General features: G+C 40.7%; 1 protein-coding gene across 1 annotated transcript in view; it reads right to left on the bottom strand.

The window, feature by feature from the left end:
- MARCHF1 (membrane associated ring-CH-type finger 1) overlaps positions 1-13740 on the bottom strand; it is a 431151-nt gene extending 417411 nt beyond the window's left edge. The window contains 1 exon segment of the mRNA XM_045295763.1: positions 13596-13740. Coding sequence (XP_045151698.1) covers positions 13596-13706 — 111 coding nt within the window. The 5' untranslated portion in view covers positions 13707-13740.
- Between the last annotated feature and the right edge of the window lie 1880 nt (positions 13741-15620).

Below are 15620 nucleotides of genomic sequence, written 5' to 3'. Positions count from 1 at the left end.
GCCAAGCTATTAAAAGATAGAGTGTCTGGGGTCTTAAAGGCTTGAAACTAAACAAGTGGCCATCTACCAGGGAAGCAACAAAGCCCACATGGAAGAAGCACACCAGCCTGTGTGATCACAAGGTATTGACAGGATAAGGTATTAGGCATCAGAAGACCCAAACAAACAAATATATCGATGTAAAGAATGGGGGTCGGAGTAGAGACCCAAAGCCCATCTTTCGCTAATTGGACACTCCCTCACAAGAAGGGTCACAAGGAAAGAATGAGACAGCCAGGGTGCAGCACAGCACCGAAGGAACAAACAGCATTCCTCTAGATTTTTAATGCTTCCTCCTCCCCACAATCAAAAGACCCCAGTTCTGCCTTACAAATCCGGCTGTACAGAAAAAAGCTCTCAACACATGGAATCCAGGAGAGATAAACTCTTCAGGAACAGCAATGGGAATAGAGAATACCATGAAGGTAGGGAGAACGTCATGGGGGAGGGGGGAGGGGTAGAAATGGAGAACTGACTACAATAGCATATAATTCCTTCACTCCCCAGGGGTACAAACCACAATAATGTGGACGAGGGAAGTCAGTGGGTGGGGTAAGCTATAAATAACAATTTATAATTTATCAGGGGTCCATGAGGGTGGGAGGGTGGGGGAGGGAGAAAAGAGGAGCTGATACCAAGGGCTCAAACAGAAAGCAAATATTTTGAAAATGATAAAAGCAACATATGTACAAATGTGCTTGCTACGATTGATGTATGGATTGTGATAAGAGTTGGAAGAGACCCCAATAAAAGGAAATAAATAAATAAGCATTGCTACCTCACATAAGGATTAAAAGCTGGGAATATCTATAAAATGATTAAGAAAACAGCTGGCACAGTCATCATTGGTATCATCAACATCGCCATCATCTGATATGGCTGGCATGCAAAAGCTTCAAAAGTTGGCATGGCATCATAGAAGTACGGTTTATTAAAATTTGGGATATGTAGATAACACACTCTTGCTTGTGGAGGAGGAAGATTTGAAGCATTGACTGATGAAGGTCAAGGACTGCCACCTTCAGTATGGATCCTGACTCAACGGAAAGAAGACAAAGACGCTCACAGCCGGGTCAACAGACATGACGATAAACGAGCGAAGATTGACATTGTCAAGGATTTTGTCTTCTTTGGATCCATAATCAGTGCTCATGGGAAATGCCGTCCAGAGATCAAACGACACATGAATCTGCTGCACAATAGTTCTTTAACGTGCTGAAGAGAAAAATGTCACTTTGAGACTAAGGGTGCCGACCCAAAGCCTGGCATTCTTCATCCCCTCCTATGCATGTGGAAGTTGGGCACTGCATAAGGAAGTTTACAGAATAATAAACGCATTTGACTTTGGCATTGGTGAAAGTACCATGGACTGGCAGAAGAATTTAAAGCACAGCCAGAAGGCTCCGTAGAAATAAGAATGGCGAAGCTTCTTCTCATGTACTTTGGACATGTTATCAGGAGAGATAAGCAGTGAACAAGAGGATGGCCATCAATAAGATGATTGACACTGTGGCTGCAAGGGGGGCCCAAACAACACAAATTGTGAGGAGGGCACAGGGCAGGGCAGTGTTTAGTTCTGTTGGGCACACTGTCAGGATGAGCCAGAACTAACTGTGGATGCTAATACTAAAATGTCACATGTATAAAGTTTTAGCAACATACATATATATATATATGTGTGTGTGTATATATATACATATACATGTACATATACATACATACACACACATATATATAGTTTAAGGAAAGATATCTCCATACTGATGTCTGAGTGAATAAATCTATTTATCAGGGCTTCCACATAGCCTGTCTGTCTATCTATCTATCTATCTATCTATCTATCTATCTATCTATCTACCTATCATCTATCTGTCTGTCTAAAATCATTGTATTGGGGGGGCTCTTACAGCTCTTATAACATGTATTAAGCATATTTGTACATATGTTGTCATCATCATTTTCAAAACATTTTCTACTTGAGCCCTAGGTATAAGCTCCTCTTTTGACCCCTCCCTTCCCCACCTTCCCACCCTGGTGGCTCCTTGATAATTATATATTGCTAGTATTATTTCATACCTTACACTGTCTGTTGCCTCCCTTCACCCACATTTCTGTTATTCGTCCCCTTTGGGAGAGCTGTATATCCAACCTTGTGGTAGGTTCCTCTTTCTCCCGGTCATCCCTCTAATCTCATGATATCACTACTCCCACTACTGTATCTGAGGAGTTTCTCTGTCCTGAATTCCATGTGTTGAGAGCTCTTATCTGTATCAATGTGTGTTCTCCAGTCTAGCCAGATTTGTAAGGTAGAACTGGGGTCATGATGGGGAGGGGCGGGGAGGAAGCATTCAGGAACTAGAGGAATGATGTGTGTTTCATCAGTGCTATACTGCACCTTGGTTGAATCATCCCTTCCTTATGACCCTTCTGTGGGGGGAAATCCAATTGTCTACAGATGGACTTTGGGTCTCACTCTAAACCCTCTCATTCACATCAATATAATTATTTGTTTAGGATCTCTTGATACCTGATCCTGTTGATACATAATTATCATAGAGGCTGGTGTGCTTCTTCCATGTGGGCTTTGTTGCTTCCCTGATGGATGGCTGCTTGTGTTACTTCTAGCCTTTAAGACCCCAGATGCTATATCTCTTTATAGCTGGGTACCATCTGCTCTTTTCACCACATTTGCTTATGCACCCATTTTGTAAACAGAAGAAAAATAAGCCTACAGTTGCCAGAGAAAATAAACAGTAAATATTAGAGCAAAAATAAATAAAAGATATAACAGAAAGAATCAAGAAGACTGAAAACTGGCTCTTTGAAAGCATTAATAAATTTTAAAAATCCCCTGGAAAATTTAGCAGAGGAAAAGAATGAGAAAATGAAGATCAGGAATAAAAACTGAAATAGGTAATACCACAACAAATCCAATTGAACATTTTAAAAGGTCATAAATGAGTATTATGAAGCCAGGGTGGCATAGTGGGTTAGCAGTCTGAAACCACTAGCCACTTTGAGGGGGCAAGATGGCGCTTTCTGCCAGAGGTCTGATTCAAGAAACACCCAGTTTATTGTCCTAATGACCATTTTAAGTATAAAAATTATATACCCAAAGGTTGTCCATTATTTCCTACAGTTAGTACTGAAGTAAGGACATAAAAGGGGTACACAAAACTAGATTATGCTATGAGTTTTAAAATGTTAGTGAAAAATATAACATCTGGCAAAGAAACAATAAAACTGTGATTTCAGTTATTTCCATATTGCTTCTTGAATGGCATCCTCGCATGAAATATTCTTCACTTTTATCTGAGCATCATCAGTTGTGTGATTTATCCTGAACCATCTTTCCATTTTAGGAGTAGGAACTCATTCCTGTACAGGTAGGCCAGTTAGACAATAGTCCTTGTGTTTGGTATATTAGGTACAGTTAGACAAAGTCTTTCTCTGAGCAAACTATGATCATCTTTGAAAATCCCCTTTACACTTCTGCGGAACTCACAGCCATCGTTCTGACAGTAATCTTAGATGTTTGAGCACTTGCAGGAACTGAGTACCTCATAGGAATTTGGGGCATAACACACAGCTGAAACGAATGAGAGCAGATCACCCTCTGGGGGTTGGCACTTTTCCCATTACATTATGTCTGTTTACTTAAGGAACAAACCCGAGAGAATAAAAATATAGCATCACATCAGAGGTATAATGATTTTCATAGAATTGATAAATAGTACAAGCATAGTTCCGACTATTGTTTATACCATTGACTCAATCTTTTTATACTAAAGTTTATAGAACTTTACTCCAACAAAGTTAAAACATCTAAAAAATTGGCATATTTCTAGAAAAACACTATTTAATCAAACTAACAATTACATAGAAAATTTGCACAAACATATCACAAAAGAAGAAATTGAAAATGTCTCACACACACACACACACACACACACACACACCATCTCAACAAAAAGTCCTGGTTTAAAAAGCTTCACTGGTGAATTCTACCAAACATTTAGAGAAGGGCTGACACAGATTCTCAATCTGTTCAAGAACAGAACAGTATAGGATACCCCTGAACTCATTAATGAAGCAAGCACTGCTCTAATAATAAAACTAGGCAAAGGCACACTATATAAAAAATTGTACATGACAACTGTATGTCATGTACAGAAAGAAACCGTTCAACAAACCTTAGCCAATCAACTCCTAAAACAATAATGCATTATGACCAAGCAAGACTCAGGTTAGGTATTCAGGAACAGTTCAATACTGAAGAAACAATCAATGCAATGCACCACAGAAAATACAGAAAGTGAAAGTAAAGAAATACATAATCATGCCAATCCATGCAGAAAAGACATTTGACAAATATCCAACACCTATTGTTGATAATAGTGCTCAGCAAACTAGGAGTAGAAAGGAAACTTTTCAACATAATTAACAAAATATATCTAAAACTGATTGGACAACGTTATTCCCAACAAACAGACGTTGAAAACCGTTACCCAAGTGAACAGGGATAAGACAAGGATAGCTATTATCACCACACCTACTACATGTTGTATTTGAATCCCAAGACAGAGGAGTATGTCAAGAAAAGGAGGGGAGGGTGGGGGGTGTTGTTAGGCATCTAATTTGGCAAAGCAAATTTAAACTATCTCCATTTTCTGATGGTGTGATCCTGTATATAGAAAATTCGAGAGCTTGACAAGAAAACTGGGTTTAATAGAAATATTTAACAAAAATCCAGGGCACAAATATGAAATAAAATTATCATGCAGATTCCTTTATATTAGCACAGGGAATTCTGAAAAAGAAAATCAGGAAAACAATACATTTACAATAGCCAACCAAAACATAAAGTACTTGGAAATAAATCTAACCAGAGACACAAAAGACCTATTAAAAACAAAACCTTAAAAAAATTACTATAATAAATAAAAAATGAAATATAAGTGGAATAAATGCCATACTCATGGATAGGAAGACTTAACATTGCAAAATGTCAATAAACCCCACACAATTTATAGATATAATATGTAATTCTGATCTAGATTCCGTCATTTTTAAATAGGAATTTTCAAATAAGGCACTAGCTTTGTATGGAATTGAAAGAGATGTGCATAAGGAAAACACTATTAAGGAAAAGCAAAGTAGGAGGCTTAAAATTCTCGTCTCAAAGCCTACTGTACAGCAATGACAGTTAAGAGCCTGTGGTTAGTTAAAGGTCAGACACACAATATGAGAATGCGTCTCTTTACAGATGTTTTATCTTGGCTACAGGAGCCCAGGTGATCCTGTTAGGTAAGCCATGGAGTGCTAACCACACAGTTACAGTTCAAACCCACCACTGGCTCCATAAAAGAAAAATGAGGCTACCGCTCCAATAAATATTTACAGCTTTGGAGCCTCTACATAGAATTCCTATGAGCTGGCTTGATCCAAGTGGGTTTGGATTTGGTTTGGATCCCTGATAAAGGGTTGAAACTCATTTAATAGAGAAACAACTTCATCTAGCAATGGTTTTAGAAAAACGAAATATCCATTTGCAGAAAGTAAAACAAGATCCTTATCTATCACCCTGTGGGGAAATAGGGAAGGATCAAACACCTAAATGTAATACCTAACACCATAAAGAGTGCAGTGGTAGGCGGAGTTTTCTACAGAAACAAAACTGGTGACACTCACATATGTATGAGGAATAATTTTCTATCAAGAAATAATTTTATACCAAGAAAGCAGTTTAGCTTGGCCCAACTCAAGTCCATGACCCAGATGCTAGCCGGAGGCCTTCAGACTCATGCAGCTGCCAGTGGATGAGCCAGGAAAGTGAAGCAGGAATCTGGGAGACGACAGGGAGGGGAGTGCAGGGTTGTGTGGCTCCAAGATCTGCAAGAACATGGCAATGGCACGGTGCCAACAGCTCCCAGGGTCAGCCTCCAGTCCCATTTCCAAAGAGGTCTATCAAACTGACATGAAATCTAGCCATGGCAATCATCAATAAAATCAGGAGCATAGTGAGAGCCCTGATTACATATCATAAGCACACTGTCAAACGTAACAGAAATCTAAAACGAGCAGAAGACAAACTAGATGACAAACTAGAAGGTAGAACTACCTTCTTCTACTACCCACTCTGTGTACCTTTGCCCTCGGCAAGCACCTCAGCTGGCTGTGCTTTTTTGCTTGGTGGGGTGACCCAGACCTTCATTCCTGAGCGATCTGGGTCATTAGACACCCTGTCAGGATTTGGTTGCTATAACTTACCATTTACTTTAATCACAGGGCATGGTAGCACTAAGAGTCGGCCCATGGGATCTCCTGAATTCCAGACATATTCTTCTTTACCTCCAATTCTTCTTTACCAGTCCAATTTCTCCTTGGTAATCAGGATCAATCACACCACTCAGTACAGTGACACCTTCCTGACCTGCTGATCCAAAGGCATGAGAAGCCCAAAGTGGCCAGGGGGCATTCTCAGCTGCCAGTTCAGTGGAATCCGTGCTGTTTCCGGGTGGGAGAGTTCCTTCCTTCAGGACCAGGACCTCCAGGTCTGAAGCAAATAGGGTTGCTGTGACAGGAAGCAAAAATGCTGCAAGTGGATCACTAGGAATAATAGTGAGTGGTGCCACTCCAGCTTCCACCCATTGGTTCCTGGACCCATGAATTCTGGCTATTGGAGACAAAGCACCATCTATTGGCCACTGCTTTAGAGCATATACAGCTTCCTGGAGAACATTGCCCCATCCCCGAAAGTTGTTGTCACATAGCTGGTACGTAATTGTGTCTTTAGGAGCCCATTCCATTGTTCTATCAAGCCAGCAGCTTCAGGATGATGAGGAACATGATACGACCAGTGGATTCCATGGGCATGGGCCCATCGCCGCACTGCATTTGCTGTGAAGTGAGTTCCTTGATCTGAAGCAATGCTATGTGGGATGCCATGCTGGCGGGTGAGGCATTCTATAAGTCCACGAATAGTAGTTTTGGTAGAAGCATCACATGCAGGGAAGGCAAATCCATATCCAGAGTAGGTGTCTATTCCAGTAAGAACATAACGCTGTCCCCTCCATGATGGAAGTGGTCCTATGTAATCAACCTGCCACCAGGTTGCCAGTTGATCTCCCCGAGGAATGATTCCATATCTTGGACTTAATGTTGGTTTCTGCTGCTGGCCGATGGCACACTCAGCAGTGGCAGTGGCTAAGTCAGCCTTGGTGAGCGGAAGTCCATGTTGCTGTGCCCATGCGTAACCTCCATCACTGCTACCATGTCCACTTTGTTCATGTGCCCATTGGGAAGATTTCCCTTCACCACTGTCTTTTAGGGAGATTCCAGAAAAGGGCTGTAGAACTGCAGCTGTCCACTTACGAGTGGCACCTGCATATTGTGCAGGGCCATCCGTAAACCAAACATCACTTTTCTGCTCTTCAGTTAAATTATCATAAGGAACTCCCCAGGAGGCCATAAGTACAGACTGGGAGAAGGAAGATACTGTAACAGGCATGGAGACTACGGACATTCGGGCCACTTCTTCATGCAGCTTACTTGTACCTTCAGTCCTGCTTTGGCCTGATCTTGTATATACCATTTCCATTTAACAATGGAGTGTTGCTGTGCACGTCTAACTTTATGATTCTGTGGGTTAGATAATAACCAGTTCATGATGGGCAGCTCAGTCCTCATGGTGACTTGCTGGCCTATGGTGGGACGTTCAGTCTCCACCAAGGCCCAGTAACAGGCAACAGCTGTTTTTCAAAGGGGGTTCCGCTGTCTGCAGAGGATGGCAGGACTTTAATCCAAACTCCCAACGTTCTACGCTGTGATTCACCAATAGGGGTCTGCCAAAGACTCCACACGGCATCTCTACCCACAGCTGACACCTCTAGCATCAGATGCAGTAGCTTATTCTTCACTTCAGTGGGAACGTCTCCACATGCCTCACATCACTGGACTCCTAAAAGTTTTATTGAGGTGGAGGGTACCTGAATCTTCATTGGGTTAATTTCCCAACCTCTTGTATGCAGATGTACTAATGAATCCAGTCTTTGATGCATCCTCCTTAGTGGGTCCAATCAGCATAATGCCATCAATATAATGGACTCGTGTGACATTTTGTGGAATAGACAGTTGATCAAGTTCCTCTTGGTCTAAATTATGGCACAGGGCAGAAGAACTGATGTACCTCTGGGGGAGAGTTGTGAAAGTGTATTGTTACCCTTGCCAGCTGAAGGCCAACTGCTTCTCGTGGTCCTTTGAGACTGGTATTGAGAAGAAGGCATTGGTCAGATCAACAGCTGCATACCAAGCACCAAGAGAAGCATTAATTTGCTCAAGCAATGAATTCACATCTGCAACAGCAGCTGCAATTGGTTTAGTTTACAATAATTCTCTGTCATTCTCCAGGATCCATCTGTTTTGTTTACAGGCCAAATAGGTGAGTTAAATGGGATTTACCACCCCTTCATGGGATGGTAATTCCCTAATGGGAATCACCACCCCTGCATCTTTCAAGTCTTTGATGGTGGCATTGATCTCTGCAATCCCTCCAGGAATGCAGTATTGCTTTTGGTTTACTATTTTCCTAGGCAATGGCAGTTCTAATGGTGTCCACTTGGCCTTTCTTACCATAATAGCCCTGATTCCACATTTCAGGGATCCAATATGGGGTTCTGCCAGTGACTAAGTATATCTATTCCAATGATGCATTCTGGAACTGGGGAAATAACGACACGATGTGTTAAGGGGCACACTGGACCCACGGTGAGGTGTACCTGAGCTAAAACTCCATTGATAACTTGACCTCCATATGCCCCTACTCTGACTGGCGGGCCTTCGAAACACTTTGAGTCTCCTGGAACTAGTGTCAGTTCAGAGCCAGTGTCCAGTAATCCCCGAAAAGTTTGATTATTTCCTTTCCCCCAATGAACAGTCACTCTTGTGAAAGGCCACAGGTCCCTTTGGGGAAGGCCAGAAGTATAGCCTTATAAGTATAGCAGTATAGACCTTCGCTGATGTAGCAGGGTCCTCCTTCAAAGGGACCCGGCCTCCCCCTCATTCAAGGGGTTGTGGGTCTGTAAACTGGCTCAGGTCTGGGATTTGACTGATTGTGACTGTCTATCGATCACTTGATCTACCATTCTTCTGCCTGTATAGATCACGTAAATATTTAGTAGGTTTCCCATCTATTTCATTCCTAGGGACACCGTGGCTAAGTAGCCAATGTCATAAGTCCACACAAGACAGGTTGCTTTGCTTACTACAGAAATCTTCCTTTCTCTTATGCCAACCACGTCCACCCTGTCTCTGTTGATTCAGTGCTGACACCTGTCCTCTACCACTATGGGGCCCAATCAGCCCCACTGTAGGCAAATGTCTGAGTTCACTTAGGGCAGTGCCCACTGTTAATCCTGATACACATAAAATAGCAATCACAGGAGTCTTCAGAGATGCTGGGCCCACTTCACAAACTTGTTCCTTAGGGTTGTGGTGAAGGGTATATCCTCAGGTCACCACCTTTTGGGTCTATGGGAATATCCTGATAGATCGATTCCTACATACCAATTTTTCCAAGCTTTTGGATGCCTTCCTCTACAGTGTACCAAGATAGGTCAGGTACTTCAAGTTGGTCTAATCTAGGTCATCTGGCAGTCCATGCTTCAGTGAACAAACCAAATAAGGAATTAGATCCTCTCTTAGCCTCTCTCACTGAGACATTGAAAGAAGAATCTGTGCTTAGGGGTCCCCTATCCAGAAACTCAGATTGGTCTAATGTTACATTCCATGCACCAGTATCCCACACCCTTAGTAACCATCCCCAGGGATATTCCTCAGGCTTCTGCTTGTACATATTAGAAAACTTGAGCAGATCTTTATGAGTATCATGCACTTCTTCATGAGTAATCATCTCAGCCTCACCTGTAGGAGCTGTCTGAGACTTAATTTAGTTACAGGTCTAGAGGAAATAATGGGTGGTGAGGGTGTTTCCTGGGCACTCTCAGCAATATCTTGTACAGCATCAGGCAGTGCTACAGATGCAGCCTCACCTGGTATTTCAGCTTGAACAGTTTGGTTAATCTGCTCTGGTGTGGGTTGTGTTCCTGATAGTGGATTAATCTCCTCAGCTGGGAGAGGTGGATCTATTGACTGGGGTGACTCAATCGTTTCTAGGGGCTCAATATCCTCATCTTCTGGATCATCAGCCCATAGTTCCCATCCCATGTTTCAGTGTCCCAACGTTTTCCTATCAGTGGCCTTACTTTAGTATCAGACCTGGCTCTCGATCTGCAATTCAGTCAACATTGTAATTCAGTCACTTGCATAACGAGACTCTGGACCTGGTTCTCAGCAATGTCAGCTCTATTACTGGAGGAGAGAACGCTCTCCTTGGTAGCACAGGCAGAAGCTGTCAGGTCTGTGATTTGGGACTTGAGATATGTTTCTGAGGTTCTGAGATGATCGCTTTCCTTGATCACATTTTCTATTGTAAGGAGGACCAGCCAACCAGCTTCCCTATATTTGTCATCCTTACGAAACTGCTGTAAAATATCAAACATACGATCACCCAGAGTCTTTCCTCTCACCAGCACTTCATATATTGGTGGTGATACTGTGGATATTAGCTTTGCTACTTCACACCATGAATTAGTAAGAGTAGCAGACTTATACATGCCTTTACAGGTAAATATAGCATTATCAGTGCTATTAAGCCTAATCGGGCTGGAAAGCCAATTTAAGAAGCCCATATTTATGATCTTGTTTCTCTAGAACCACTCCTGGTACCAATAATGTTAGACAGGGTTCCCTAGAGAAACAAAACCAGGACACTTATGATTATAGATATATCATAAGAAATAAACAGCTAATTAGCCTATAGAGCAGTACAAATGGCTCAGTGCAACTCACTTCTGTGAGACAGCTAATCCATTGGCAGTACTTCAAATCTTGAGGGCTGTCAGGTGCAAGTCAAGGAAGCAGACAGCTGAGTCCTATGTAGAGCAATTCAGGCAATCCGGCCACAGGCAGCAAACAGCAGGGCAGGTCACCAACAGTCAAACAGATGACAAGGTCGAACAGTCCACACCTCAAGCGATGTATACTCCAGTAGTGTGGTGAAGCAGGTCTATAACTCAAACTACCACAACACAGTCCATGGGTTAGGTGTCCCATGGATAGTGTAGCTCCCAGGTAGAGGCAGAGAACCAGCTAAAGCAGCTGCACACGGGTCCAATCATCAAAGACCAAGAGACCAGAAAAGCGAGGCTGGCCCAGCCATTTCTCTCTCTGCCCTTCAATTAGTCCTGCATGTGCTCATTGGCCAGGTTGGCACAATAAACAGACCTATCACAGACCTCCTACAATTAAATATGCATATGCACTGAGACTTTATCAAAAGATTAAAACGAGAACCTAAAGACAAGGAAAGTTTTTTTGACAATGACCTAAGATACTAGGAATAATCTCCAAACTTTATAGAAACCAACAAGTATACATTAACAAAAAAAGACAAATAATGTAATCAGAAAAGATCAAGAATGATGGAAACAATGTATAATGTGGTCATAAGCAAGCTATAGTGCAAACACACAAAAATACTGTATAAAGTTATAGAATTATAATAAATCACCTCATAGCAGATGAATGTACAGAACATTATGCTGAATGAAATTAATCAATCACAAAAGGACAAACACGGTGCCATAAAAGGTCAAGAAAAGCTTTATACACATAAAGAAATATAGTTTATGGTCGGCAGGAATGGGAGGATAGAGGAAAACAGATAACTAACTGGAGGGTCGACACATATTAACTTAGATAAAGGGGAACCCAATACACAGTAGGGGAAGGTCAGCACAAAGTGATTACGGTAAAGGAAGGAGACACTGGAAGAAGCACAGAGCTAAAGTCAACTGAGGGAAACACTAATACACAAGTCGGCAACGAAGGTAATAGCAACGATCACTGAACAAAACAGACATGCAAGCTCAACACTAGTGGGAAGGCAAATAGTACTATACATATGGATATATGTAGGCTTGATAGAGCATAATTATACAGATGTGTTTATAACCCCTGCAAGTACATCTAACGTTGTAGTTGAGTTGTAGTAGAGCACAGAGGGCAAGTTATGAAAGCTACATAGCTATAACCAAAAAACCAGGAAGGCACGTGTGGCCATGTCTCGGTGCTCAGCACCATAGTATCAAAGAGAACAATAAGACCAGTGGGCTTAACATTGTCCAAAATGTCAATCAGTGCTCCATATCTTACTTTGGTAAATAGCTATTCGACTTTCCAAAGCTTGATATTCAACTACTGGTATATCTGCATTCAGGACAGAGGTGAGTGAAGGAAATCAAAGATTCATGTAAATAATTAGTTCAAAAGACTATAGAGAGCATGGAAACCCCAGCATCTACGTCCCAAGAGAGAAGAACTAGACAATGTGCACTACCAATGCTGACCGATTCGAAAGGGGCTACGACAGGAGGTCCTGGATAGAATGTGAACACACCATCTAACAAAGCTGTGCAAGAAAAAACAAAAAACAAAACAGGCCTACTGGTAGAGCCCTGCCAGTCCGGCTCTTCGACTCAAGCCAAACTCACTGCAGATTCTGGCTCGCAGTGACGAAAGGACAGGGAGGAACACTGTGGGTTTCCAAGGCTGTACATCTTACAGGAGTACAAAAATTCTCATCTTTTTCTGCAGAAGAGCTGATGGCTTCAAACTGCTGATCTCATGTCTTACAATGCGGTTCGTAACCCACTCACCACCAGGGTGCCCTTTAAGCAATCCTTGTGACTCAATTTGCAATCAAACAATAAACCAGCTTATAAGGTGAACGATAATACCTGGTATACATGCACTTCGTTGAATGATCAACCATCTGAAGGCACAGGGCACCCAGTGATAGGAAAGAAGGACTAATATAAATGGTGGACACAACAAGGACACGCGAAGGGAGCTGTTCCATTGCAATGAGTGGCACAAAGGAAAAGATTTATGAATTATTGAATGGAAAACCAAATTATTTCATATACCTTCATCAAATCACAATAAAAAGTTAAAAACAAAATGGCTATTTCAGCTCACAATTCAAACCACAGAAGTGTTTTTCTTTGAGACCATTATGCATTTGGGTAGGCTGTAGATCATGTTTCACAAATGTATTTCCCATTCCATCACACGGATTATTAAAGATCCCCTAGTACAAGTTCAGGATTTAATAAAACGAATAAATTTTATTGCTTCGCCAATTTAAAAAAGCCTCCTTTCAGGTCATGAACTAATTAAAGAATGATGTCCAAATGCAACAGAAATAAGGACTAGTTCTTTAACTCGAATCAAACTTTAATTTATATGATATTAAGGTGCTTCATGTCTGTCTTGCAACATTAATTAAACTGGGTATGTATGAAAAGCACCATGAAAATGCAAATCAAATATTGTTATAAACACAAATAATTTCATCTTAAAAATCCATTCCCTGCCCATATATTTAGCACTGATTTCCAGACAATTTCTTTTGAGGTAAAATACTTTTCACTCACCAATGTGGGGGTTTGGGAGCCATCCGCCGAGTCCCCTGCAATCTCAGGTGTCCGTGTGTTGCTTGGGAATCGGTGAGGGTTACGGGCTATTGCTTCACACCAGCCCAGCATTTTCTCCTTCCTCTTATCCCACTTCAATTTCTGAGATTCTGAAAATAATTTAAATTCCCTGAAATAGGTCAATTACACTACTTGTCTGTTATGGAAAATACACATAACTAATTAAACCAACAATTACATAAAAATATCATTGAAGATCATTTGACCAGGTCTTTGGGAGGGAAAAAGACTATGCTGGTTATGAATAATATCCTAAAGCCACCACAGAACACAAACAAAAACATCAAAAGCTCTTCAAAAATGCTAGCATCCTTGGTGTCCCATTTGTTGTGTTTCTAGACAATGGCGTGTCCTTGCATTGAGGTGTTTTGTTGTTCTAAGTTTAGGGTTCAGTGTCAAGTCCCAAATGTTATTTTCTAAGATCAGTTACCAACACTGGGAGTCAAGGATAGACTTAGTTCCTGATATATCTGCATATTTCAATAGCATCTACAGTGTGGCATAGCCTTTCCACTACATTCATGTCGATGGGTAACAAATTGAAGACCAGTGTCAAAGATTTCTCATTCTGGCAGGGGTATGTTTATCTCCCTCATAAAGTTCTGCCCACTGAAGGAGGAGCATTTTTAGTGCAGGTATAGTAAATTTTGTATGTGACATCCATTATTAGTACAATGGATTCAGAAATTATAATAATAATAATAATAAAATACTTTATATGTCATATGTAGAACTATATCACAGCTCTCTCTAGAATTTTCAGAGCTTTCCATTTACGGGCATTTTCATTTGTTTTTCTCTTTCAACTATGACTTTTAATGTAATGGAGAAAACGTTCTTTCCCTTGTAAAGTTTTACAGCCTACTTTAACGCCCCACCACCCTCCGTAATTAGAAATAGTTTACTGCAGGTCTTTAGCTAAATGCCTTACACTGTCAATTAAATATCAAAATAATGTGGAGTAATTATTTTTCACAGCATCTGAAGTAATTAGCAATCTGGCGGTTTATAACATTTCAGAAATTCAAAATAGCATCATGTGTAGCACTAAGAAAAGTACCATAAAGAAAGGTTGTACTAACAGATCGATGAGCTGTTAATCTAAATAAAAATTACTCAAGTTAATGGATCTGACCATGTAAATGTAGAACTGATAAAGAAAAAAAAGAGAAACTTTTCATAAAAATTAAATCTAAGATCATGGGATTGCTTTATTAGTAAAATGAATAAATGAACATGAGTGGCTAATTTATTTCAGGTAAGAGGAAATGGTGAAGGAGAAATGAACAAATAGTGCCTACCACTTAAACACAGCTAGAGATTTTAAGAAAAATTCTTATTTATTTAATAAGGGTGCATGGGGGAGAGGGGAGGAGGAAGGGAAGGGGAGGGGGAAAAAAGGAAAATGAGCTGATTCCGGGAACCCAAGAGGCAAGCGAATTTTGGGAATAATGAGGGCAACAAATGTATAGATGTGTTTTATACAATTGATCTATTTATTGTGATGAATTGTATCAGCCCCAATAAATTGATTAAAAATAATCAAATCTGTATATCAACCGATGTGCACTGTGCACAAAGTAAACATTTCTGCATTACCTGTACCCAGTATCTAATGAGTACATTAGTTTGTAATGACATTTCTTAAACTGTAAAAATGAAAATGACTGTCTTTATCTAACGGCAAGGAGGGAAATTATACAGAATGACCCAGACTATATACATATCACAAGTATAAATAGCTGTTCTACTTGTAAGTTTGTCATCTATATATAAATCTTGAAATATATTTTTTTAAATCACTTCAGTCCTTGTAAGAAAATGTTGAAGCAATGCAAAAATAAAGAGTATAAAACAATGGCCCGCAAAAGTATGAAATCATCAGCATCTAATCCAGGTTGTGAAAGAAAATCAACATTTTATTTTCCAATCAGTTTCTGAGATGAAAGAGTATAGCTTAATTTC

Source organism: Echinops telfairi, unplaced genomic scaffold (assembly GCF_000313985.2).
Source record: "Echinops telfairi isolate 266 unplaced genomic scaffold, ASM31398v2 ScPeMD7_5868;HRSCAF=6743_0, whole genome shotgun sequence".
NCBI lineage: Eukaryota > Metazoa > Chordata > Mammalia > Afrosoricida > Tenrecidae > Echinops > Echinops telfairi.
Note: the sequence above shows the minus strand (reverse complement) of the source record. Positions and strands in the feature narration are given on the sequence as shown.